This window comes from Arachis ipaensis, chromosome B3 (genome assembly GCF_059453495.1).
Source record: "Arachis ipaensis isolate K30076 ecotype BB chromosome B3, ASM5945349v1, whole genome shotgun sequence".
In the NCBI taxonomy this organism is placed as follows: Eukaryota; Viridiplantae; Streptophyta; class Magnoliopsida; order Fabales; family Fabaceae; genus Arachis; species Arachis ipaensis.
This window is the reverse complement of record NC_142438.1, coordinates 58,482,095-58,509,829: the sequence shown is the minus strand read 5'-3', so window position 1 is coordinate 58,509,829 and position 27,735 is coordinate 58,482,095. Positions and strand designations below refer to the sequence as shown.

General features: G+C 36.9%; 1 protein-coding gene across 6 annotated transcripts; it reads left to right on the top strand.

The window, feature by feature from the left end:
* Positions 1 to 26,536, top strand: LOC107634481 (bifunctional L-3-cyanoalanine synthase/cysteine synthase C1, mitochondrial-like). 6 transcript variants are annotated; one of them, XR_015907444.1, is made up of 11 exons: positions 2 to 566; positions 711 to 773; positions 864 to 959; positions 1,283 to 1,419; positions 1,510 to 1,628; positions 2,520 to 2,571; positions 2,971 to 3,050; positions 3,339 to 3,419; positions 4,369 to 4,429; positions 5,292 to 5,990; positions 25,936 to 26,536. XR_015907444.1 is itself a non-coding variant. In XM_088509169.1 (10 exons), exons 3-10 carry the CDS (start codon positions 952 to 954, stop codon positions 9,485 to 9,487), a joined length of 1,536 nt encoding a protein of 511 aa, XP_088365295.1. In that variant the 5' UTR covers positions 1 to 566; positions 711 to 773; positions 864 to 951; the 3' UTR covers positions 9,488 to 12,664. The 6 variants fall into 6 exon arrangements, 5 of the variants coding, with proteins under 5 accessions (XP_088365295.1, XP_088365294.1, XP_088365293.1 ...); XM_088509169.1 differs by lacking the exons at positions 5,292 to 5,990; positions 25,936 to 26,536 and adding an exon at positions 8,487 to 12,664 and having other exon boundaries at positions 1 to 566; positions 3,339 to 3,416; XM_088509168.1 differs by lacking the exons at positions 5,292 to 5,990; positions 25,936 to 26,536 and adding an exon at positions 8,490 to 12,664 and having other exon boundaries at positions 1 to 566.
* The last annotated feature ends 1,199 nt before the right edge of the window (positions 26,537 to 27,735 follow it).

Here is a 27,735-nt window from a genome sequence, read left to right as displayed (position 1 = left end):
ATACACTAGTTTCCGAAATCCCTTTAACCCTAAAATTCACTTTCAAACCCTAAGCATACTGCAGCACCGTCACTTCATCTTCACTCTCGAACCCAGCAGCTTCCTTCGGTATTCATCGTTCAGCTTCATCGCACCCAGCAGCCTTCATCACTACCCTTCATCTCACCCGGCCTTCATCACCTTCGTCGCACCAGTCATCTTCGTCGAGCATTCGTTGTCTTGAGCTTGCCGTCGCCACCACCGTGGCCTTCCTCGAGCTTGCCGTCACCATCATCTTTGTCGAGCAGTGGTTGTCTTCCTCGATGCTGCTTTGAATGGCTTTTCCTTGAAAGGTTCAGAAAACCCTAACCTCCATCACGCCACCATCTATCTCACCGCGCCTCCCTTAGCGTTGAAGATCGCAACCAGGTTCGTCCTTGAATGCCATTCCTCTTGCTGTTTTGCTTGTCGTCCCTCTCGTCATTCTGCTCGGAAAGCTGCTCGCCTCTGTCTCGTGGTTCTGCTCGCCGCTGTCTCGCGGTTCTGCTTGCCAGGTCTCGTGGTTCTACTCGCTGTGATGCTCAAAGGTTAGTGCTCAATTGTGCTCCATCTTCATTTATTTTAAAATGCTCCATTTTGAATCAATCAAGAAAATAGCTCTTGCTGTGCTGCTGTTTTAATTTGTAATCAAGAAAATAGCTCTTTGACCTATGAATTTGTACCTTTTGCAGATTATACTTTGCTCATCCATGAAACATTTCCGTGGATCTAAGAAAGATACAATCCTTAGAAAGGTGCTCTTTACAGCTTTTGAATTTGCAAAAATGATTCCTCTTTTTTTTTTAAAATATATATTGATTCTTATGGTTCTAATAATCTTGCAGCTATATAAATCATACTCTGAGTTATGCAAATCATCATTGATTCCCCCAGCAAGAATCTTGGAATTCTCAAACATGTGCAGAGTGCTTAATGACCAGGTATCTAAAACAAAGCAGTACAGAAGTTAATTATGGATTTCTAGATGTAGCTTTCTGCCATTGATTATGAATATTCCGATGAAGCAAAGTGGCAATAAGTAAAATGATGAAACATATTATTACTGCAGGGCCTTATTAAACTAGTTGATTATGGATTTCTAGATGTAGCTTTCTGCCGTTGAGTATGAATAGAAGAAGCAAAGTGGCGATAAGTAATATAGGGCAGCTTTATAATTAAACAAGTTAGCAGTTTCCTCCATTTTTTTCTTTCTTTCTTTCCTGATAATAATATAATTATCACTCACTTTATCTTATCTTTTCAGGCATTTATCTGTGGAGAGGAACAGAGTTTCTTGTGTTAAGTTGTTTCCAGAAGCAAGGAACAATCTTCTTCCAGTTTCATCTTTTGTCATTCGCCTGCGTAGCTCTGCCAAAGATCGCAAGGCCTTGGCTCAATTAGGTTTTCTTAATTCTATTTTGAAATACAACAAGATATAGCTTAGCCTTTGTTCTTGCTTTAACATTTCAATGGTTTCTTATTTTGATGCAGAGGTAAGAGACAAATTGCTGAGTAGTAGAGAAGGATTTGTGTGGGGAATTGAGGTTCCACTTCTAGGGAGATTCATTTTTCATGTTGAGTTCCTCAATTTGAAAACTTCATCTTCAAATGTATGTTACTCTTAGAATCCCTTCTACTATTATACTGTTCCTCCTTATTGTTTTATCAAATTTGTAATTAAATTCCAATAATTTAGGGTGGTAATTCAATTTGAAGATAAATGTTCTGTTCAAAATAGTAGGGACCAGATTAAAAGCTTTTAAATTATAAGCATTTAATTATAAATTTAAATTGATTGATAAGGGATTAACTAGAATTGAACTTGAGAGTTGTTGAGGGATTAAAATTTAAATGCCAAATCCTTTTCTTGAAAATCTGATTTTCTAAAATGATGCAGTAATTTTATAACTGAATAAATAATTCTACAGTCAACGAAATTGTAATGAGTTAAATGCTGCGTAAACTAGAGTAAGTCTAGTTGCTAGAATTTAATTTTAAAAAGGATTCTATAATTTGTGAAATTAGTTGTAAATTTTTTAAGTTGGACTACTAAATCTGTTTTTCTGCATCACTTTAAAAGAGGGCAGAAACTTTGAAGGGTTATAACTAATTTCACACTGATCGAAATCGCATGGGATAAAGTTTGGGGTGTACATAGAAATGTTTAGGACTAGGCTGGAAAGTTGGAAGGCGATTCGTTAAGTATATGATTTATGCTGGATTTTTGAAATTTGGTTGTCGAAAACCTGTTTGCTGCAGAAAAATCCAAGTGAGGCAACAACTCAAATTTATCATCAAAGAATTGCTTCCTGTAAGAATCACTCATATTTGTTATAGGAATAGGTAGTGGAGGCACTGTCTCTGGTGTTGGACAATATCTCAAATAAAAAAATCCTAATGTTAAGCTGATGTTCTCTGTTCACAGTTCACACTACAAACTGAACATTGTTCTGTTTGTTAGATAAGCTCATTAAATTCTGGAAATGTTTTCCACTGCATAGATATATGGAGTGGAGCCAGCTGAAAGCAATATCCTAAATGGTGGTAAACCTGGTAAAGATCATGCTCTTTTTTCATTAATATTCTTTTTCTTAGTGACGATTTCCTACCTATTTTTTTCGTGGTGATTGCTTACATGAAGATGTTTTCATGTGACGATGATAGCTAAGATGTTCATAGATACTATATTAAGTAGTTTAGGCAAACATATCAAACCATTTGTGTGAGTAGTCATCTTTCCTCATAAGGACTTGAGTTCAATGTCAATACTCAATACTTAATTGTGATTTCTAGCATTGTTGTAGTGATGAACTAATGTAAATGTAAAAAGTAATCAAAATTAGGGTCTAAAAAGATTATGATATTTACTGAATTAGGTTGGGAAATCTTTATCTATTGTTTCTTTTTTCAAATCTATGGAATTACAAACTTTGATATTGTTCTTCTATATAGGTCCACATCATATTACCGGCAATGGGGTTGGATTCAAACCAAACATATTGGACATGGATGTAATGGAGAAAGTTCTTGAGGTACATGGAAAACACTACTTTAATTTGCTCACCTAACTTGAAAATATTATGCTTCTCCTAATTGTCATTTCAAACATGTGTGGTAGGTTAGCAGTAAAGATGCAGTCAACATGGCCAGGGTGCTGGCCTTGAAGGAAGGATTCATGATAACTTTTTCAAATAATCATTTTTGCATACAACATGTTTAGAATCAATGACAAGTTTCAACTCTAAGACATGCATCTTTTCTTTAAATAACTGTAACTGACTTTCCAACTTTTTTTTATTGTTCCTATTTTTTATTTTTAGGTTGGTATTTCATCCGAAGCTAATACAGTTGCAGCTCTAAGATTGGCTAGTATTCCTGAGAACAAAGGCAAACTTATTGTGGTAGTGAAATTTTCCTTTAAAACTATAGTAACATTAAGAGAGCTTGATTAATGTGCCATCACAAGAAACATTAATATAGTGGTTAAAAATGCTTAGCACCACGATTTTAGGTAGCGAACTTGTATGTATTGGTTGCTGACTATGAAGTGAGAGTTGCTCATGGGAATATATGAGAAGGATTTTACTATGTTTGGTTTTGAAAAAATCCCAAAAAAAAGGTTATAAAATTTCCTAGTGGATCTTGAGCTCAGATATTTGGTCAAAATTTGCAACTGCTTCACTTAAGTTTTTTTTTTTTTTTTTCAATTTGAGCTAGATGGTTTGATTTCTTTTGTTGCCCTTCTATGTTTTTTGTTATTTCATTGTGCAATTTCTGATTTATAACTTGGTTATTATATTTTATTTGCTCTTTCTACAGTCATTTGAGAAAAATTAAAAGTGAGTTTTATTTGTAGTGAAAGAATTTTTTCTTTTATCAAAGTGTTTGGAAAATATAAGGAATTATCATTAACTTTATCATCCTCACTTGATAAGAATCCACTTGTTTTCTTGTTTGTTAATTAAGTATGAATTTGGTGACTATTTGATTAAGGAATACGCATGTTTGCCGGTATTTGGAGGTAACAAACTTTTTCTTACTAATTAATAAAAGAGTAACGCTAAGAAACCAATTTTTTTCGGCTAATATTAAATAATTTTTTTAATTATTTTATTTATCTTAAATTTTAGATTATAAATCCTAAATTTTAAATTATACACAAATTCTATAATTAACTAATATTTACTAATTAAAAGTTTATTCTTTATACTTTCTCATTTCTATTTTAAAAACAATAATCAAATTTTAAATTATACACAAATTCTATACTTTCTCAAATTTTGCTTTAAAGATTTTATGATTCCATGTTCCAAATTTTGTTTACCAATATGTCAAATGCCTTATATGCAGGATGGGAACCGGAACAGGACCTTGGCGTTTTCTGAGAGGCAATTACTAATAACTTGTCTAGGTAACATAGGAAATAAATTCCAAGCTGTGTTATTCAGCTCATGTTTTGTATCATCGTATGTTCATCCTTTAGGATTGAGTGTCTCCTTTTTTTTCTATTTTTAGAACATGAATCCTTCTCATTTTTCAATTCTCTTATGATGATAATATTATCTTGTAGTGCCCTGTTTACATATTTTTGTTAATGTTTTTTTTTGGAGTGTATTAGAGTGCATGTAAAAAAGCATATGCTAATTTTTTTAATTTGATAAGGATATAGCCACGCTTTTAAAACGTGGTATTAGTTTTTTTTAAATTGATAATGATACAGCCACGCTTTTAAAGCGTGGCAATAGGTTCATTTCTAGGTACGTTTAAAAAAGCGTAGCCTTATTGCTCCCTATTGGCACGCTTTTGAAGTGTACCCAAAACCAACCTTTTGGGCACACTTTAAAAGCGTGGCGACATGTACACTTTTTGGTACGCTTTTAAGCGTATCTATAGGTTAAGACCTATGGCCACGCTTTTTAAGCGTGGTAAGAGATGAAAGCGTGCCAACAAGAAAAGTGTGCCGATAGATCCACAAAAGCGTGGTGATAGAGCAACAGGCACGCGTGCATATGTGACTGATGCATTTGCATCTTTGCTATATTAACTAGTTAGTTTAAGTAATTTTAGTTTAGTTTCATTCATTTTCTTTGGAATAAACAAGCATTTTAATGATTTTCATCTCCATGCATTTATGAACCAAGAACTAGGTGAAATTTGGTATAATCCATGCAAATGATTCAAGTAGTTTACAAATGAATGAGTATGAATGAATCTCTTGAAATTGATTGCATGGAATGGCAATACTTTGAGACAATTTCTTGGGTTAATGATAGGTAATGAAGCAAGAAGGCAATGGAGCAAGAATTGGAGCAAGAAAGATTGGGGACATAGCAAGCTTGGCAAGGAGGAAGAGACTTGGGTGTTGCCAACGTGCATTATCACTTGAGTGTTTGGCAATAACGCCAAGTAACCCTGGAAGGTGAATTTGAAGCCTCAAGCAAGTTGCCAACTTGAATTTACAATGGCGTGTTTGATGACAACGCCAGCAGCAAGAAGGCTTGGATAGGAAGGGTGTGAAGCACATTGCCAACGCCAAGTTCTGAAGGCATGTTCCTTGGCAACGCAGCAAGCAACCTTGGAGGGCAACCTCTAGCCTCGAGCACGTTGTTCACCCTTGGTAACAAGGACGTGTTTGAAGGCAACGGCAGCAACAACGCCAAGAGCAAGATCTTGAGCCAACCAAGAGCTCGAGCACGTTGTCCACCTTAGGTATGAACTAGAGTGTCCATCAACAACGCGCAACAATACATGGCAGCACTGGAGAGTGAATCTGGGCATTGCCAACGTTGAGTTCCGAAGGCGTGTTCAATGACAACGCTAGGAAGCTTGACAAGGAGGATGAAGTTAGCACGTTGCTAACTTGGAGTTATAAAGGCGTGTTCATCAACAACGCCAGCAGCTAAGCAACCTTGGAATAAAGCAACCCACGTTAGCAACTTGAAAGAACAAAGGAGTGTTTGCCAAAAATGCTGGTGAGCTAGACAGTCTGACCTTACCTTCTTCAATGGAGCATAACTTGAGCTACAGAAATCCAATTGACATGCTTCTAGTTGTGTTGGAAAGCTGAAATCCATAGTTTTCCAACGATATATAATAGTCTATAGTAAAACATGAAATGGAAGCTCAAATCAGAGTCATCTTTAGGCCCCAAAAACAAGAATATGAAGTTGAAATTCAAGGAGGCATGAATGAGCCTAAAGAAGGCATCGAGCACGTTGCCAACTTCCTAGCAAGGGGCGTGTTCATCAACAATGCCAGCTCTATGTCTCAGCCCTGGAAAGTTTGCACGTTGCCAACTTGGAAGGAATGAAGGCGTGTCCAGCAACAACTCCAACAAACTTGGCAGCATGACCTTACCTTCTTCAATGGAGTATATCTTGAGCTACAAAGCTCCAAATGAGGTGATTCCAATGGCATTGGAAAGTAGGGATCAAGAGCTTTCCAAGCATATATGGCACTACATGGTGAACACTAAATTTGAGGAAGAAACGTGGCCCAAAAGTGCATAGATGAATATGGTATCAACCTGTAGTAAAGCCAGCTTGACCTTGTCACCTTCAATGGAGTATATCTTGAGCTACAAAGCTTCAAAGGAGGTGATTCCAGTGGTATTGGAAAGTAGACATCAAGCGCTTTCCAACCATATATCATAGTATGAGGTTGGCATTCATTTGAAGCTTCAAAAGCTAGCTTCATTTAGAGCTTCAGAATCTGAGCACGTTGGCAACGCTGGAAACAAGGGCGTTTTCACCAAAAACGTGTGCGATTTTGGCAGCCTGACCCTGTCTCCTTCAAACAAGAATAACTTGAGCTACAGAGATCCAATTTGAGTGCTTCCAGTTGTATTGGAAAGCTGACATTTAGAGCTTTCCAAAAATGTATAATAGTCGATAGTGAAGCACAAAATTAAAGCTCAAACCAGAGGCAACATTAGGCATGAAAAGTGGAGCCAAGAGGAAGAAAAGCCAAGTTATTGACGACAACTTGGGCTAACAACGCCCAAGCACCAAGCTCCCAGCCCAGGAAGTGCATTGGCACGTTGCCAACATGCCTTGAACTGGCGTGTTTGCCAGTAACGCCAGGCCATTGGACCAGAAGTAATGAGAATGAGTTATGCTCCCTCTGTTTAGCAACACTTCTTCCATTGAGCCAAGAATTAAACAAGGATAAAGCCCACATTGCTTGCCCAATTGAGGATCTCTAAAGGGGTTTAGGAGTAGTATAAATAGAGAGGAGCTTTGTACTTACGGGAGGATTTTTTTTACATACTTTTACTTTTTACATTACACTTTTCTTGCACTTTTTCTCTTTACTTTTTACTGCATTTTTAGAGGCATACCGGTGAACTATTTTGTTTTTCTCGGGGCTTTGAATTTCAGTTTTAAGAATTTTTTCTTTTTCTTCTTCATTCTTTCCTACACTTAGTTTAATTTTGATCTTTGCAATTGTTGTTGAAATTGGAGCTATGATTCACTAAACCCCATTTTCATTAGGGGGAGGAGCTCTTTTTATTTGAATGGGTTGATAACTCTTCTTTTCCTTCTCACTTCAAGTGGTTCATCCATGAGGAAACTCTTGTTCTTCAAAGATTCAATCACCATCGAGAGAGGGGTTGAATCTATATGAACTGTATGGTGAACTTGAGAAAGGAGCCATATATTTCAGTTTAGAGTTCATCCTTTCATAATTTCCTTGATTAATACAATTTTGATTGGTATGTGAGATGTAACTACCCTTGGTTGAGATCCTGGGAATTGTGTGGCTTGAAGGATTAGTTAATGAGCTTCATCTCTTCTCATGAACAATTAGATCACGAGAGTGGCAATTGGTTGTGTTGAGAGAAATTGAGTTACCAAGAGATTGGAACTCAATTACCTACAATCTGCCATGGATCTATACCCATGATTGAGAAGGAATTGATCAACATCAGTTCATGAGAATTTGCATCTCTGATCCCTAATAATCTCTTCCATCATTAATTCTCATTTCTTTTGTTCTCTAGTTATTTGATTGCCCACTACCCAATTCCCTTTTATATCAAAGTAATTTAGCATTCCTACCATTTACATTCTGCTCTAAATTACTTGCAATTTAATTTCTGCACTTTATGTTCCTGCACTCTACTCCCTTACAATTTATCTTTAATGTCATTTAAGTTTCTTGCAATCTAAGTTTCCATCATTTACTTTTAATCATTTAATTTTCCTTCATTACTTTAGTTCTTTAAATTTCTTGTCATTTAATTTTTTTGCAATCACATTCAAGAATTAAAATCTCATTAATTTTTTTGGCGCCATTGCCGGGGATTGGCAAAGATTAACAATGATTAAGTGAATGGTAGTTTAGATTAAGCATTTTTCTTTTCTTTGTTAAGACCCACTAACTGTTTGATATTTTGTTTCATTAACTTTAACTTCACTCTAGCAATAGAGTATTTTACTTGTGTTGTTGGTTTGCTTGTATGTCAGAAGCAAGGAGAGAGGTCACCTTTTGTGAGAGTGACGAGAGAACTCTTCGAAGATTGAGAAGAGAAGTAAGAGGGAAAAGAGTAATCGGTGAAGAAGACTCAGAAGGAGAAGATCAAGCCATGGAGGGCAATCTGCATAACCATCCTGAGGGAGTTGCCAACAATAACGGCCCACCACAAAGGAGACTTCTAGCTTCTTACACTTTCCCCAATCCCAGAAACTGTGGGAGCAGCATACTCACTCCCAATGTTCACGTAAATAACTTTGAATTGAAACCTCAACTTATTACTCTCGTGCAAAATAATTGTTCCTATGGAGGAGGTCCCTTTGAGGATCCAAATCAACACCTATATGTCTTCCTAAGAATATGTGAAACTGTCAAGACAAATGGTGTGCATCCAGATATTTACAAGCTGCTGTTGTTTCCATTTTCTTTGAGGGACAAGGCATCTCAATGGCTTGAGACATTCCCCAAAGAAAGCATCAACACTTGGGATGATTTGGTGAATAAATTCCTATCTAAGTTCTACCCACCTCAGAGGATCATCAGATTGAAGACGAAGGTGCAAACATTCACTCAAATAGATGGGGAATCATTGTATGATGCATGGGAAAGATACAAAGCTCTGATTAGGAAATGTCTACCTGAGATGTTCAGTGAATGGGATAGACTTCAAAATTTCTATGAGGGGTTAACTCTAAAATCTCAAGAGTCCTTGGATCACTCTGCAGGAGGCTCGCTACAATTGATGAAGACAGCCGAGGAAGCCCAGAATCTCATAGACATGGTAGCAAACAATCAATATTTCTATGCTTATCAGAGGCAACTCCAACCCATTCAAAAGAATGGTGTGTTGGAATTAGAAGGAGTGGACACCATCTTGGCACAGAACAAGTTGATGCACCAACAAATCCAGCAACAAATGAAAATGATGGCTAAAAGAATAGATGGCCTCCAACTAGCTTCAGTGAGCACAACAAATCAACCTTCAATTGAATAGGGCCAAGGTGAAGTAGGCAATGTTGAGAAGCAACAAAAACAAGTTCAATACATGCATAATGCTTCAAATTCTTCTCAGAATGAATTCCATGGTGACACATACAACTCATCCTGGAGGAATCACCCCAACCTGAGATGGGGTGATAATCAAAACTATTGGTAGAAGAACAACAACTCCAATTATTCCCGCAACACAAACAGCCAAAATCATTCATCTAACAACACTAACCAATACAAGAAACCACAAAACACATACCAATCACCCCACAACAATTCACAAATTTACCAAAATAACTTTTCCACACCACCATTTAACTCGCAACATGCCCACTTCAATACCCCAAACAACTTCCAGCAACAACAATCATACCCTATCATACCACCCGTTGACCATCATGAAACTAGGATCTCAAGTCTTGAAGCAGCCTTGCAAGCCCTTACCCAAAATACACAATCACTTGCTCAGACTACTCAAAGTTTAGCAAAAGGACAAGAGAGTTTGCTTAAAGGACAAGAGAGACATGAAGCTACCATGAGGAACCTTAAAAGACAAATGGCACAAATGGCTAAACATATCACAGAGATAGGTGAGAAGCGAGCATTCCCTAGTACCACTGAAGACAACCCAAGGGACATAGGAAAAGCCATAAAATGGGAAGAATGTAAAGCAATCACCCTGAGAAGTGGTAAGAAGGTGGAAACAGAAGCCATCACTCAGAAAGAGCAAAACAAAGAAGGCTTAAAAGAAGAGGTGAAGGAGCAAAAACAGGAGCAAGAAATCTCTACACAAAGTGATAAGTCAACTAAGAAAGAGGCAGTGAGAGCATATCAACCAATGCTACCATATTCTCAAAGATTCAAGGGAGAGAACAAAGAGAAGCAATACTCCAAATTCCTGGAGATATTCAAGATACTGCACATCATCATCCCCTTCATAGAAGCACTTGAACAAATGCCATTGTATGCAAAGTTCATGAAGGAATTGTTGACAAAGAAAAGATCCTTGAAGGAGGGACAAATGGTTGTAATGACTACAGAGTGTAGTGCCATCATCCAGAAAGGATTACCAAGGAAGAGGAAGGACCCAGGGAGCTTTCATATCCCCTGCACCATAGGCAACACGACAATTGAGAAAGCATTTTGTGATCTTAGTGCAAGCATCAACCTAATGCCTCTATCCTTGATGAAGAAGCTTCAGATTCATGAATTAAGACCCACAAAAATAGCCCTTCAAATGGCGGACAAATCCATTCAGCAAGCTCCTGGAGTAGTGGAGAATGTATTGGTAAAGGTGGACAAATTTTTCTTCCCAGCTGACTTTGTCATCCTAGACATAGAGGAAGATGACAACACTCCCATCATCCTAGGGAGGCCCTTTTTAGCTACTGCCAGGGTATTGATAGATGTTGAAAAAGGAGAATTGATGCTAAGGGTGCATGAAGAGCGTATAGTGTTCCATGTCTTCAAGAATTTGCAAGATTCCACCCAAGAGGAAGAGTGTATGAAGATTGATTCCATAGATCCAAACTTGAAAGAGGCACCTGATGAAACACTTCCAATGCACCTAAGTTCATGTTGGAAAAGAAAGGAAGAGGTAGAAGTGGTGCAACAAGCTCAAAGAATAGAGGAGAAGCTACAACCAAAGCCTGCATTTGAGATTCTCAGCAAGGACATTCCAAAAATTGAGGCTTCAAAACCTGAACTACCTCCTGAAAAAGAAAAGAGTCCCAAGAAGAAAGTGCCAAGAGGATGGAGAAACAAGAAAATCCCCACTGAAGGCTTCTCACCAGGGGATAAAGTGATGCTAACTTACCAACCAATGGAAACATCTCCACACTTTTCTGGATATTACACAGTGAACAAAATCCTCTCACTTGAACATGTGGAAATCATCATGAAGGATACTGGAAGGAAGCTCACGGTGAGAGCGCTTGTTGGGAGGCAACCCAACCTTAGGTAACTACTTTTTCATACTCTTCTCAGAATAAATGGTTAGTTCAACTTTTATGTATTGCAAGGAATTAAGTTTGGTGTTCCACACCAATGTGATTGTATCAACAAAGAAAAAATTAAGGGTGAATGCATGGTACTAAGTTTGGTGTTCCACCAACATTCATGGAAAACAAAGTAACCCTTGAGACAATTATGGATAATCACAAATCCCAAACAATCATAGAATTTGACTAAGCCTGCAATTTCATTTGTTTACCTTTTAGTCCTGCATTTTATTTACTCATAGACTTAAAGCACATGATGTAGTATGCATGCATGAAAGAAGCATTCTGTGTTGGCATATAGAAGTAGGCAAGGAACTAAGTTTGGTGTTCCCACACCAACTTAAGGTCAAGAACTCACAAGCATACCTGCATGCTAACCATCTCTCAAGTGCTTGGGGGACAAGCAACTTTCAAAGTTTATTGTAGCAGTCACTTCAATCTTGGGAAGGATTAAGCATCATCAACCAAAGAGACAAAGAGGGATGTAAAGACCAACAATGATGATGATAAGGAGTAAAGCAAGTAAACTCCAAAAGGTTGTATTGTTAAGTGATTGTCTTATATTCAAAACTGTTACGATTGAGAGCAATATTGCACCCCTGCTTGTCTGCTTAGCATAATCTCCTTAAAAGTTCAATAACTAAGATGCTAAATACATCATAGCACCATACACTTGAGAATTTTCTTACACTCAAGATCTATAAATTGCAAACAGAGAAGATTTCTTTGAAAAGAATGATTGAGGAGTCAAAAATTTGTTTTGAGGCAAGCAAAAGATTAAGAGAAGTGGTGGTTCTAGTTGTATGATTGTGTATTGAGGTTGCATGTTTGTGAAAACCTGCATGGGAGCTCATAGGTAGGAAATAGAGTTCAAAGAAGTATTGTGGAGATTCTCAAATATCTTTTGATCTAAGAAGCAGCAAAAAAAAGAACATGGCAAAAGGCTTTGAGCATCAATTACTAGGAAGAAAAAGAAAGAAATAAGAACTTAAAGAGTTATTATCCTAGTTAAATGCTTGTGGTAGAATTGTTTCAAAGAGAGAGGCTTGAGCAAGTAAATCCTAAGGGGTGCTTCAACACCTAATACCTTAAAACCAACTGGTTTGGGAGTATTGATTGAAAGCTTATCTAAAGAGCCGCTTTGAGACATGACACTTAGAGTCAAGGCCAAGACACAAAAACTATAAGCTGCTTCAAGGTGATTACCTACAGAGAGATTTCCATGATATCATTTGAATGAAAGTCCTAAGACCTAAGACTTCCAAAATGTAGGGACTAATAAGCACTGGAATCCTTGTATGAGCATATAATTCAGAGCTCACTCCACTGTCAACTAATTACTTCACTCACTAAGGCATTACAAGCTACTCCTCAACCCGTTCCAATTGAAAGAAATCTTTTTGCATAGTTCTTTTCTTGGTTGTCAAGGGGCGTGTTCATCAACAACGCCAGCTCCATGTCTCAGCCCTGGAAAGTTTGGCACGTTGCCAACTTGGAAGGAATGAAGGCGTGTCCAGCAACAACTCCAACAAACTTGGCAGCCTGACCTTATCTTCTTCAATGGAGTATATCTTGAGCTACAAAGCTCCAAATGAGGTGATTCTAATGGCATTGGAAAGTAGGGATCAAGAGCTTTCCAAGAATATATAGCACTACATGGTGAACACTAAATTTGAGGGAGAAACTTGGCCCGAAAGTGCATAGATGAACATGGTATCAACCTGTAGTAAAGCCAGCTTGACCTTGTCACCTTCAATGGAGTATATCTTGAGCTACAAAGCTTCAAAGGAGGTGATTCTAGTGGCATTGGAAAGTAGACATCAAGAGATTTCCAACCATATATCATAGTATGAGGTTGGCATTCATTTGAAGCTTCAAAGGCTGTCTTCATTTAGTGCTTCAGAATTTGAGCACATTGGCAACGCTGGAAACAAGGGCGTTTTCACCAAAAATGTGTGCAATTTTGGCAGCCTGACCCTGTCTCCTTCAAACAAGAATAACTTGAGCTACAAAGATTCAATTTGAGTGCTTCTAGTTGTGTTAGAAAGCTGACATTCAAAGCTTTCCAACCATGTATAATAGTTGATAGTGAAGCACAAAATTAAAGCTCAAACCAGGGGCAACATTAGGCATGAAAAATGGAGCCAAAAGGAAGAAAAGCCAAGTTATTGGCGACAACTTGGGCTAACAACACCCAAGCACCAAGCTCCCAGCCCAGGAAGTGTATTGGCACGTTGCCAACGTGCCTTGAACTGGCGTATTTGCCAGTAACGCCAGGCCATTGGACCAGAAGCAATGAGAATGAGCTCTACTCCCTCTGTTTAGCAACACTTCTTCCATTGAGCCAAGAATTCAACAAGGATAAAGCCCACATTGCTAGCCCAATTGAGGATCTCTAAAGGGGTTTAGGAGTAGTATAAATAGAGAGGAGCTTTGTACTTACGGGAAAATTTTTTTTTACACACTTTTACTTTTTACATTACCCTTTTCTTGCACTTTTTCTCTTTACTTTTTACTGCATTTTTAGAGGCATACCGGTGAACTATTTTGTTTTTCTCGGGGCTTTGAATTTTAGTTTTAAGAATTTCTTCTTCTTCTTCTTCATTCTTCCCTACACTTAGTTTAATTTTGATCTTTGCAATTGTTGTTGAAATTGGAGCTATGATTCACTAAACCCCATTTTCATTAGGGGAAGGAGCTCTGTTTATTTGAATGGGTTGATAACTCTTCTTTTCCTTCTCACTTCAAGTGGTTCATCCATGAGGAAACTCTTGTTCTTCAAAGATTCAATCACCATCGAGAGAGGGTTTGAATCTATATGAACTGTGTGGTGAACTTGAGAAAGGAGCCATATATTTCAGTTTAGAGTTCATCCTTTCATAATTTCCTTGATTAATACACTTTGGGTTGGTATGTGAGATGTAACCACCCTTGGTTGAGATCCTGGGAATTGTGTGGCTTGAAGGATTAGTTAATGAGCTTCATCTCTTCTCATGAACAATTAGATCACGAGAGTGGCAATTGGTTGTGTTGAGAGAAATTGAGTTACCAAGAGATTGGAACTCAATTACCTACAATCTGCCATGGATCTATACCGATGATTGAGAAGGAATTGATCAACATCAATTCATGAAAATTTGCATCTCTGATCCCTAATGATCTCTTCCATCATTAATTCTCATTTCTTTTGTTCTCTAATTATTTGATTGCCCACTAGCCAATTCCCTTTTATATCAAAGTAATTTAGCATTCTTACCATTTACATTCTACTCTAAATTACTTGCAATTTAATTTCTGCACTTTATGTTCCTACACTCTACTCCCTTGCAATTTATCTTTAATGTCATTTAAGTTTCTTGCAATCTAAGTTTCCATCATTTACTTTTAATCATTTAATTTTTCTTCATTACTTTAGTTCTTTAAATTTCTTGTCATTTAATTTTTTTGCAATTACATTCAAGAATTAAAATCTCATGAAATCAAAACGATGTCTGCTTAACTAGAATACCATTTAACTAAATTTGCTTAATCCACCAATCTCCGTGGGATCGACCTCACTCCTGTGAGTTTTACTACTTGATACGATCCGGTAAACTTTTCGGTAGTAAATACGTGAAATTTTAATTTTTTGCGTATCAGTGACCCTTTCAAAAGTGTGCCGATAGTTCAAAAAGCGTGGCGAAAAGCTATCGGCACGCTTTTTTGCACTTTTCAGCACGCTTTTAAAGCGTGGTAGAAGGCTTATTTTCTTGTAGTGTTACTTATTAAACCTTCGTGATGTTTTTCATATCTCGCAACTGAAGAAATATATCCCCGATGAGAGTCACATTTTACAACCAGAGATAGTACAGTTACAAAACGATTTGACATATCAAGCATCACCAGTTCAGATCGTAGAAAGAAGTGATAAGCAGCTAAGAGACAAGACTGTTCTCTTAGTCAAAGTAGCATGGGGACCAAGAGAAGAAGAAGAGCACACTTGGGAACTAGAAGATAGGATGAAAGCTGATTACCTGCATCTATTCTCAGGTAACTGAAATTTTGAGGGCAAAATTTTCTTTTAGGAGGGTAGAATGTAACAACCCTGATTTTCAAGTACGCGAGATCTTTTCTGAAAGTACAGATTTCTCCGGAGGATCAGTAAGGGGAGAACCTCTAATATATCATCAAGTATCTCAATCCTCATTGTCATTATGTCATCTTTAAGTTAGAACCTTTTATGAGGCAAGCTCGATAACACAGTCACGAAGAACCTAGTTTTTGAACCGTATCGGTTAGGAGTTTTGATTCAGTTTTTCGTAAATAATCTCAATTTGATGAACCGGACTCGATTTATGAGAGAAGAGAGATAATAGGATAATGTCATCATTATATGAGTATTAGAGGCTTCTTGAATGATATTATAAGGTTACCTAGTTAGTTTTAGTTAAAAATAGAAAATCGGTTTAACCGGGTTCACAGTTTACTGGTGCAGCTTAGCACCAGCACTCTCTGATGACTTTAGCAATGCTAAGGCCTCATTATACATATTTTATTCTCATAATAAATATGTTACTAGTGTCATTTATGCTAGTAACTCAGAAAATAATTTTTAGAGATGTTTTTACAAGTGTTCCGATACATCTAGTTTTAGTAGTTATACACCTGAGATATTTTAATATTATTTTAATCCACCTCCAAGCCAACCAATCACAACTCACCCTACACCCCCCAAAACCCCCAAGGCTGGCTCATTTTCACTTTGTGGCCGAAAATAGGAAGAGAGAAAAAGAGAGAAAAGTTCTTAGTTCCAAATCTTCAAAGCTTGATTTCTGCTGAACTAAAACTCAAATCAAAATTCCAATCTGACCAAAATGATCCTCTCTTCTTTCGATACATGATCATATGGCTTATCAAGGCTGGAATCAAGGTGAGTTGGCTGCACCATCTCCCTTTTGATTCGGTTTCAAGGAAACATGCTTAAATATGTGTTTTCTTGATGTTCTTCCTTAGGAATCATGCTTAACTTGACTTGAGGGCCAAGTAACGTGACTTTCAAGCAAGTCTAAGGTTAGAAATCACCTTCTAACGTGCTGAGGGAGATTTGGTTAGTTGAGGGTTTTTGGATTTAAAGTTGTTCTTGATGTGATTTAGGAGGAAAAAGTGCTAAAGGACCACCTGAAAGTCTAACTGAATTAGGAGCAGCAAAACCAGGTAGGGTATAACGAAATTAATCTTGATTATTTGTGTTTGAGTTGTGTTAATGTTGTATGATTTGGCTGTGCTAAAAATTGGTTGCATATATGATTGATTCTTGGTGAAAATTTGGTGAAATTTTGATGAAATTTGATGAAATTTAAGCTTTAAGTTCATGTTCTTGGAGCAGCTGGAAAAACAAAACCCTAGGCCTAAATTTAGGTTCAATTTGTGTTAAAATCATGTGGAAAATATGGGATTTTAGTGGCTGCTAATTTATTATGAATTGTGGTAAAAATCGGTTGCTGAAAAGACTGAAAAACGGGTAAAAAACAGAGAAAGAATCTGAAGAATTTATGAAGAACATGAAGAACACTTTGAGTGTGATGAAGAACATTGAAGAACACCTTTTAGATCTTAGAAAGGACAAGGAAGTAAATATTTTGGTGTTTGAGGGGTTATTTTGTAATTTCTGAAAGTTAGGGTGGTTAATGTAGAAATATTAAAGTTACGGGTGGTAAAAAGTGAATTTTAAAGGTTAAAGGTAAAGATAAGGTAATTTTAGAAAATTTAATGATAAAATAATAAATAATAATAAAATATTAAATAATAATATTTAATTAAAAATAATATTTTAATAAAAATAATAAAATAATGCGAAAAAGGCAGTTTTTTGTAAAAGCTTTAGAATGACAATTTTAAGCGCAGAATCTCATAATTACCTTCATAAAACATTTAGGGAGTGGTAAGAACATATTAGTGAGGCAAAGATAAAAGAAAGATAAAAAGTTGAAGAAAAGATAAAAGTCAAAGAAAAGTCTGTAAAGTTTTAATGACAGAAAAATAGACAGAGATTAGTGAACGAACTAGGGCAACATAGTTAGTTCTTGAGTTGCGACTAGGGTTAGGTATTATATGAATAGTTAAACTGTTTCAGTATAGACTTAATGAACCTATACTTGGGACAAGATAACTATTCATACCGAAATTTACATAAGCTTTAAATATATATGTTAAATAGAGAAATCAGAGCAGAATAGAGAAATACAGAGAACAGAGTAATCAGAGTAGAGTAAAGAGATAAAGAGAAGAAGGGTAACATAGATATAAAGGAATGAGTAATCAGAGAAAAGTAAAGAGATACAGAGAACAGAGTAACCAAAGCAGAGTAAAGAGATACAAAGAAAAGAGAAACCAGAACAGAGTAAAGAGATATAAAGAGAAGAGTAATATAATAAAGAGATATTTATATATATATATATATATATATATTAGTTGCTTGATGCAACCTAGAGTTTTTGTAGGGATACTAAGTTACCTACAGCCATTTTCCAATTTCCCAGAGCAGAGCAGAGTTTCCTGCGTTAAGCAGAGGCCGTCTCGAATGATCGGCTATTACTATCCTTTAGGAACGGAAAATCGTATCTGGGAAATCGGGATTACTCGTAACCGGATAAATGTCGGGATTGCGGGCAGCCAACCGACACATGAGCTCATGGCCCGTGCAAGGGTAGACAAGCATCATTCTTGTCTGCGCATCATGCTCTGTTGTATTCCTTTCTGTGTGTGATCTATTTCCTTATGTTTGTTTGCTTGTATGCTATTTCTGTGTTACATTTTCTTGTATTCTTTTGTTTGTGTTCTGCTTTCTGTTGTCTCTACTTTCTCTTTCTATCTTTATCTTCTATTTACTGCTTCGCTATATTCTGTTATTCGTCTACTAATCGACACCGTGTAAATGAACGTAACTAATAACCCCGACACTACTAAGAACTCCCCAGTTCTTACCCCCTTCTCTCCCTTCCTCCGCTTCAAATGGAATCGGGCGTGATATTCTATGAAGTCGAAGACCTATACATTTACGAGGATCCAGTGTACTATGCTTACTACATTCTGAGTGCGGAGCTTCGTATGAGACGTTATACGTTACAAAACCTTCCCTTCCAACATCCTTTGTATAGTTCGCTTTTTGATCCTGATGATCCCTACGACTTTCCCTTATCCTGGTTACACCCTGATGCACCTGGACATCCTTTTCCCGATGATCACGGACACTCTATACCAGCTCAACCCTTGAATGAGGTGGCACCTGAGCCTATCATTCCTGATGAGCCCGAGATAGCTGGAGAGTACATACATGTGATTCTACCAGAGTGGGACCTTCCCCCTGAGCCAATCTTAGACTTTCCACAGCCTACTGAGTCGGTACTACCGGATGACGGGGTAGCTCCGATATACGCAAACGGACCTATGCTCGCAAATGGTTTTGTACATAGTGACAGCAGTGTTTCTGGTGGATCTAAGCGTATAGCTGTAGCCGCAGACGATGAGGAGGAGGAGGATCCCTGAGATAGAGATAGAGTAGAATGAGGAGATGGGCGAGCCTCACGACGATCTTCTGAACGGCCACATGTAGATATAGTTTGACAGCCGTAGGGGTATTCTTTTGCTGACACTCTAGTCTGACATTATCTATTAGTTAGTCTCTCACTTGTCTTAGTACACCCGAGAGCTAGGAGCTATATAGTGGTTAGGCTAGCCTGGGCGCCAGTTTAGCGCCTTTTTGTATAGGCCAGGCCCTGTGAGTGTCGTGTATATATTAACTACGTAGGTTGACGAGGATGTAAACTGACTTGATCTTGTGTAAAAGCTACATGTTTTGTTATAGTGTACATGATGTATATTATCTGCTATATTTCTATATTTCTCTATGCTTGCTTTTATTTCTCTCAATGTATGCTTGTTTATTTTTACATTATCATCCGCAGCGAATAAAAAAAAGTTACTCGTAAAATTGGCAATGTTCTAACAAGGAACAGGCTCATATATTAAATAATAGATAATAGTTAGGAAGGACAAGTTAGTAACACTTTGCTTCTTGTATGACCATGGCATACTGGGAGTTGGGTCGTTACAGCTCGAGGTAGGCGAGCCGGGTTGGATGAAGACAAAAACGACAGACCTCTTATAAAGGTTGGTCGACACCGACCTCTTCCCAAAGAGCTCGACCAAATTGCTAGAAGGGCCCAAGTAGGCTGATAAACCACTATTTTATGGTTTATCTTGTGCTCAATTGAGTGGTTTTTATCAAGTCCTTACCCACTTATTCATACTAATTGCAAAGTTTTACATTTTCCTTCCTAATTTTGTGCTATGATTGAAAACATGTTTCTTTATTCTTAATGTAGCTAATTTTAATCCCCTCTTATTACCATTCGATGCCTTGATATGTGTGTTAAGTGATTTTAGAGTTTATAGGGCAGGAATGGCTTAGAGGATGGAAAGGAAGCATGCAAAAGTGGAAGGAATGCAAGAAGTTGAAGGAACTGCAAAGCTGTCAGCCTGACCCTCTCGCACTAAATCAATCATAACCTGAGCTACAGAGGTCTAAATGATGCGGTTTTAGTTGCGTTGGAAAGCTAACGTCCGGGGCTTCGAAATGATATATAATATGCCATAGTTTCCCTGACGATAAGTGACGCAAATGCGTGCATCACGCAGACGCGTCGCATCTGCAAAAATCAGCGTGTTTGAATTCGCAACCAGCGAATTCTGGGCTGTTTCTGACCCAGTTCTCGGCTCAGAAAACACATATTAGAGGCTATAAAGTGGGAAAATGCATCCATTCATGAACACAACCATTCATACAACTTTCATAATTCATAATTTTAGGTTTTAGATGTAGTTTTTAGAAGGAGAGGCTCTCTCCTCTCTCTTAGGTTAGGATTTAGGATTTCTTCTTCTCAATTTCCAGGTTCAATGTCCCTTTTATTTATTTTCTCAATTTAATTTATGAATTCCCATGTTAGATTTGATTTCTTTTATTAATGCAATTTGAGGTATTTCAGATTTATGATTTTTATTTAGCTTTTTACATTCTTAGCTTGAATTGATTAATTGGAGACACTTGAGTTATAAAACTCCTTGTGACTGATGATTGTTATCTTTGCTAGTTGATTTCTATTCCAATAACTCTAGTATTTTCTTAGGAATTGATTGGGACCTGAGGGATCAAATTGATTTATCCACTTAACTTACCATCATAGTTAGAGGTTAACAAAGTGGGAGCAAAATCCAATTCTCATCACAATTGATAAGGATAACTAGGATAGGAAGTCCAGTTCTCATATCTTACCAAGAGATTTTCTAATTATTAATTTATTTTTTTGCCATTTAAATTACTTGTTAATTATTTCAAAAGCCCAAAATTCTACCTTTTCCATAACCAATAATAAATCATACTTCCCTGTAATTCCTTGAGAGACGATCCGAGGTTTAAATACTTCGGTTATAAATTTTATTGGGTTTTGTTACTTGTGACAACCAAACTTTTGTACGAAAAGATTCTCTGTTGGTTTAGAAACTATACTTACAACGTGATTATTTTTATAAAATTCTTTACTGGCAGAAATCCAATCGTCAAAATGCTGCCGTTGCCGGGGAATTGCAAACGTGTGCCTTATTATTGGTTATTGTAAATATTTGCTTTTTGCTTGTTTATTTGTTTTTATTTTTGCTTTTATTTTTGCTTTTTCGTAAATTAAAAGGTTATTAGTTTTTTATTTAGTTATTAAAATTTTCGAAAATAATGTTCCTTGTTCTTTCTTGATCTTCAAGTTATTCTTCGTGTTCACCTTGACCTTCAAGTTGTTCTTGGTTATTTTCTTCGTTTTGATCTAAAAATTTTAAGTTTGGTGTCATTTTATTGTTTTTCTCTTTCCTCATTAAATTCAAAAATATCTTTTCTCTTTATTTTAATTGATTTTTTTTCGAAAATGACAAAAAAATTCAGATTTTTTATTTTAAAATTTTTATCTTATCTTATCTTAGTTTTAAATTTCAAAAATTCAAATCTTTTTCAAAAATCATATATTTTTCAAAATCTTATCTTATCTTATTTTAAAATCAAATTTCAAATTTTAATATTTAAATTCCAAAATTCAAAATTCAAATTTCAAAATTAAAATTTAAAATTTTAAAAATCAAACCTCTTCAAAATTTTTATCTTATATTGTTGTCAGTATTTCTAGTTTTAGGAGTTTATTTTCATTAATTTTTTTTATTAGTTTTTGTTTTTATTTTCTTTAGCTACTATGAATTCTCACCCCTCTGGTTTCAAGTTTGGTTCCAATGTTATTGTAAGGAATGGAAACTATAATGAAAATAGGCATCAAGGTTGAAAGAATCAAAGATGGGAGGAGCCACAAGGATTTGATCAACCCTCTTGGCAACAACCCCCTCCAATGCGCTATAACCAACAACCATTCTGTGATGCATACCAAGACAATAGTTATGGTGGACCTCTTCGTGACAACCAACCTCCACCAAATTACTATGGTCAAGAGCCATTCCAGGGAGCGTACCAAGATGATGAATATGGTGGACCCCCTTACCAATAAGTCCCACCATATGCTTATGAACCACCTCCCCAACACAACTCTGGACCACCATACTCACAAGCCCCCTACTACTAAACACCATCACATGATTCTAACCCTTATCTACCATATAAACCACCTTATGAGCCATATGAGTCATACATAGATCCACCCCAATTCCAACCCAGTTACTCCCAAGGACCACCACCTCCATATACACCACATCCATATCCATCAATCCAAGAGCCTTATGATCCTACTTATGATATTCGAGCAGAACAAGAGTCAAGGAATCGCCTCAAGAAAACAATGGATTAATTTCAAGCAACCCTGCATCAATTGCACTGAGCAGTAAACCGAATAGCACCCGAAGCTTTCATAGCTAAAGAATCTCAACTTGAGAACAAGGAATTGAAGTGTGCTGTTGACGAGGCAGAAATTAGCCGATTAAGAAATTAATATAGAAATAATGTTGCGAGTACAGTTTTTAACCAGCAAAAATTCGATTATCAATTTAGAAGGGTTTTCACAAATTTTAGAAATAAAAATACTAGGAGTATGAATCCCAGGTCGTCTCCCAACAAGTTGCAGGAAAGAGTGCTATTTTATTAACTAGAATTTTTCCGAAGGTTTTGAAAGTTGGATAATAATGAGCAATTGATTAATTATAAATCAGAGCAATAAAAATATATATTAAGAGTAATTTTTGATATTCTAAATAAAAAAGGCCTTGACTGGGGGAATGATTAATTGGAAGTTCTATCCTTGTTGGAATCTTCTCAAATGTAGTGTAAAGAGGTTTTTGTTTTAACTTAGTTAACCTTTACTAAATAAAGGAAAGTCAAGTGATTGAGCTAACTCTTACCCGCAAATCCTAGTCCTCTCCCTTGGGAAGGTCTAGCGTTAGTAGGTACAGAATTAGCCAACAACGTCCAATTTAGCTAGGCACTTGAGTATTCCAACTCAATTGTCTCCTCTTAATCAACCCCCATGTCAAGTAGAAAATCTACTCCATTGACATGGAATTAATACTCATAAAAATATAAGAAGACATAATTAAACAAAATAAAATAGAAACTTAAAATTAATTAAAAATAAAAGTAACTTTATATATTAATAAATTCAAAATGTAACATACTTATTTGAATAGAGTCAATGATCAACTGAAAAGAGTAAAGGAATAAGGAAACAAACTAAAGTAGTGTCTTCATGGAGGTAATGGCTCTCAACATCCACAATCAAAAGCAAAAGTATAAACTATCCATGTAACACTAATCTAGATTCAGATTTAAAACTGAAGTAATCCTAATGTGATGAATCTGAATGTGTGTGGATGCGTGTTGAGTCTCTGCATGTTCCCTAGGTTTTGTTCGTGTTTCTGGGCCGAAAACTAGGTTAAAATGCGGCCCGTAATCGCCCCTAGCGTATTCTGTTATTTCTGCAGATTGCGCAGGTCACGCGTACGCGTCGTCCACGCGTTCGTGTCTTTCAACGATTTTCCTTGTCACGCGTTCGCGTCGTCCACGCGTTCGCGTCAGGCGTGCAGACTTCAATCCACGCGTTTGCGTCAGGCACGCGTTCGAGTCGCTGTGATTTCTTCATTTCACGCGCTCGCGTGAGCCATGCGCTCGCGTCAGTGTTCTCTGGTCATCTCCTTGGTTTCTTGTGGTCCTTCTATTTTTGAAAGCTTCCTCTCCATTTTCTAAGCCATTCCTGCCCTATGAGGCCTGAAACACTTAACACACGGATCACGGCATCGAATGGTATGAAGGAGAATAAAAATACATAATTAAAAGATCTCTAGGAAGCAAGTTTTCAACCATGGACAATTTTTGGGAAGGAATTGTAAATACATGCAAATCGTATGAATAAGTAGGTAAAGGCTTGATAAAACCACTCAATTAAACAATTTAAATCATAAAATAATGGTTTATCAACCTCCCTACACTTAAACATTAGCATGTCCTCATGCTTAGTTGAAGGAGATAAAGTAAATGAGTAGGGACATGTAAAACTCATGCAAAGTAATGCAACCTATATATATATATATATATATATGAATGAAACTATATGATTCTTGTTCACTTGGTTAAAAGTAAATAAGCTCTACAAGACAAACATAAATCAAATTCCACTAATTCAGTTTATACAGTAAGAACAGATAAAAATGCAAAAAGATAGCTCATGAAAGCAGGGAACATAGATTTTAAGCGTTGAACTCTCACTGATGGTGTATGTGCACTCTAGTCTCTCAAGTGTATAGGGTAATCACTCTACTCTTCGCTAATTATGCTTTCTAAATTTTGTTCTTAACCTAATCAATCAACAACATTTAATATACCAATGCAAACATCATGAGGTCTTTTTAAGGTTGTAATGGGGCTAAGGTAAGGGTAAGGGTATATATATATGGCTAAGTGAGCTATAAATTGAATCTTTAATTAACCTAAGCTTTCACCTAACATACATATATTCTTTAGAATCATGCCTAGCTGCCCATAATTCTCACTTTTTGCATTACATACTCATGCATCAACTTTCTTTTAATTTTTATCACATATGCATTGATCTTTGAACTTAACTTAACTTAGAATCGAGGTAATTTTGTCCCCTTATTTATTTAAATATTTATTGATTTTTTTTTTAAAATAAACACAGCTTATGAATGCACATGGATTTTTTTTTATTTTCACATGAGTAGGTACCCAAATTCCCATTATTTTATCATGACACATTCCCTTATTAACCCATGTTCCCACAATCTTTCCATACTCAATTAACACACAATCTCTATCTTAAGCTAACCAAAGATTCAATTGGGATATTTAATTATTTTTCCGCTTAAGGCTAGTAATGTGGTAAAACATAGAACAAATGGGATTAAAAGGCTCAAAGTGGCTAACAAAGGTAATTTAAGGGGTAGGCTTATTTGGGATAAGTGAGCTAAGCAAATAATGGCCTCAGTCATATGCAAGCATATAACATATTAAACATTGGACATATAGGATAAAACAAAGTAAAGATCACAATCATAGAGAAATAAACACACAAGAATAAAATTTTTATGGTTAAATAATGCAACCATGTACTTAAGCTCAAATCTCACAAGTTGTGTGTTTTTAGCTTTTTAAACTATGTTCCAAATACAACTTCAAACAAATTTAACACAAAAGTTTTGTTTTAAATTAGTGAAATTTTTCAAAAAGTAGTGTCTTAGAAGAAACTTATTATTTTCAATCAAGTAGAACATGCATGCAAATAGCCTATTTCAATGCAATCTATCCTATTCTACAAAAGAAAAACTAACTAAATATTCTAATTTATTGGTGTTTTAAGGAAAAGAAATTACCTCCGAAAGTCAGGTACTAACCGACCTCCCCATACTTAAGGGTTTGCACCGTCCTCGGTGCCATCTGTCAGGAACAATGGGGGGCTGGTAGCAGTATCTCCACCATCGGGACCGTCATGGCTCCCTGTACTGGTAAATGAGGTAGAGTCCGGGGTGTCTGGGTCTTTGTCAGGTTTGTAGTATCCCAGAAGTAGCTCCTTAAGGTACGTGAATCGGCGCTGGTTATGGCGCTCTCTTAACTTTGCTTTGTGTTCCTGCCGATCCAACCTTTCAAGTATTTGATGGAGCAATTGGTTTGTTGTAGGTGCTTGTGGTGTGGAATTAGAGGGGATGTCTGGTGTGCGAAATCGTGATCTTTACTTCCTTGGTAACGGCGCTAAAAACTTCATACGCATGTTTGATGAGCGGATAATTTATACGCTTTTTGGCATTGTTTTTAGTATGTTTTTAGTAGGATCTAGTTACTTTTAGGGATGTTTTTAATAGATTTTGTGTTAAATTCACATTTCTGGACTTTACTATGAGTTTTTGTGTTTTTCTGTGATTTCAGGTATTTTCTGGCTGAAATTGAGGGACTTGAGCAGAAATCAGATTCAGAGGTTGAAAAAGGACTGCTGATGCTGTTGGATTCTGACCTCCCTGCACTCAAAGTGGATTTTCTGGAGCTACAGAACTCGAAATGGCGCGCTTCCAATTGCGTTGAAAAGTAGACATCCAGGGTTTTCCAGCAATATATAATAGTCCATACTTTGGGCAAGAATTGATGACGTAAACTGGCGTTCAACGCCAGCCTTCTGCCCAAATCTGGCGTCCAGCGCCAGAAAAGGATCCAAAACCAGAGTTGAACGCCCAAACTGGCACAGAAACTGGCGTTCAACTCCACAAATAGCCTCTGCACGTGTAACACTCAAGCCCAAGCCCAAGCACACACCAAGTGGGCCCCGGAAGTGGATTTATGCATCAATTACTTACTCATGTAAACCCTAGTAGCTAGTTTATTATAAATAGGACCTCTTACTATTGTATTAGGCATCTTTTGATCATCTTAGGATCTTAGGATCATCTTTGAACGCATTGTTCTTAGACCATGGGGGCTGGCCACACGGCCATGCCTGGACCTTTCACTTATGTATTTTCAACGGTAGAGTTTCTACACTCCATAGATTAAGGTGTAGAGCTCTGCTGTTCTTCAAAGATTAATGCAAAGTACTACTGTTTTCTATTCAATTCTTCTTATTTCGCTTCTAAGATATCCATTCGCACCCAAGAACGTGATGAAGGTGATGATTATGTGTGACGCTCATCATCCTTCTCCCTTATGAACGCGTGCCTGACAAACACTTCCGTTCTACATGAATTAAGCTAGAATGAGTATCTCTTAGATCTCCTAACTAGAATCTTCGTGGCGTAAGCTAGAATGATGGCGGCATTCAAGAGAATCCGGAAAGTCTAAACCTTGTCCGTGGTATTCCGAGTAGGATTCAATGATTGAATGACTGTGACGAGCTCCTAACTCGCGATTGCAGGGCGTTAGTGACAGACGCAAAAGGATAGTAAATCCTATTCCAGCATGATCGAGAACCGACAGATGAATAGCCGTGCCGTGACAGGGTGCGTGAGCATATTATTCACTGAGAGGATAAGATGAAGCCATTGACAACGGTGACGCCTCCAGACGATTAGCCGTGCCGTGACAGGGCATTGGATCATTTTCCCGAGAGATGACCGAAAGTAGCCATTGACAGTGGTGATGTATCACATAAAGCCAGCCATGGAAAGGAGTAAGACTGATTGGATGAAGATAGCAAGAAAGCAGAGGTTCAGAGGAACGAAAAGCATCTCCATTCGCTTATCTGAAATCCCTGCCAATGAATCTACATAAGTATCTCTATCCCTTTTATTGTTTATTTTAATCTAATAAAATATCATGTTTAAATCCGCCTGACTGAGATTTGCAAGGTGACCATAGCTTGCTTCAAGCCAACAATCTCTGTGGGATCGACCCTTACTCACGTAAGGTTTATTACTTGGACGACCCAGTACACTTGCTGGTTAGTTGAACGGAGTTGTGTCCACACATAGTAAAGAGCCATAATAATGATTCCATACAATAACAAAGAGTACTACATTAATGTGATCACAATTTCGTGCACCAAGTTTTTGGCGCCGTTGCCGGGGATTGTTCGAGTTTGGACAACTGACGGTTCATCTTGTTGCTCAGATTAGGTAATTTTCTTTTTGTCTTGTTTTCAAAAAATTTTTCAAAAATCTTTCAAAAATTCTTCCTTTGTTTTCGAAAAAAAAAAATTTTAAAAAAAATAAAAATGTTTTCAAAAATATATTTTCCTTT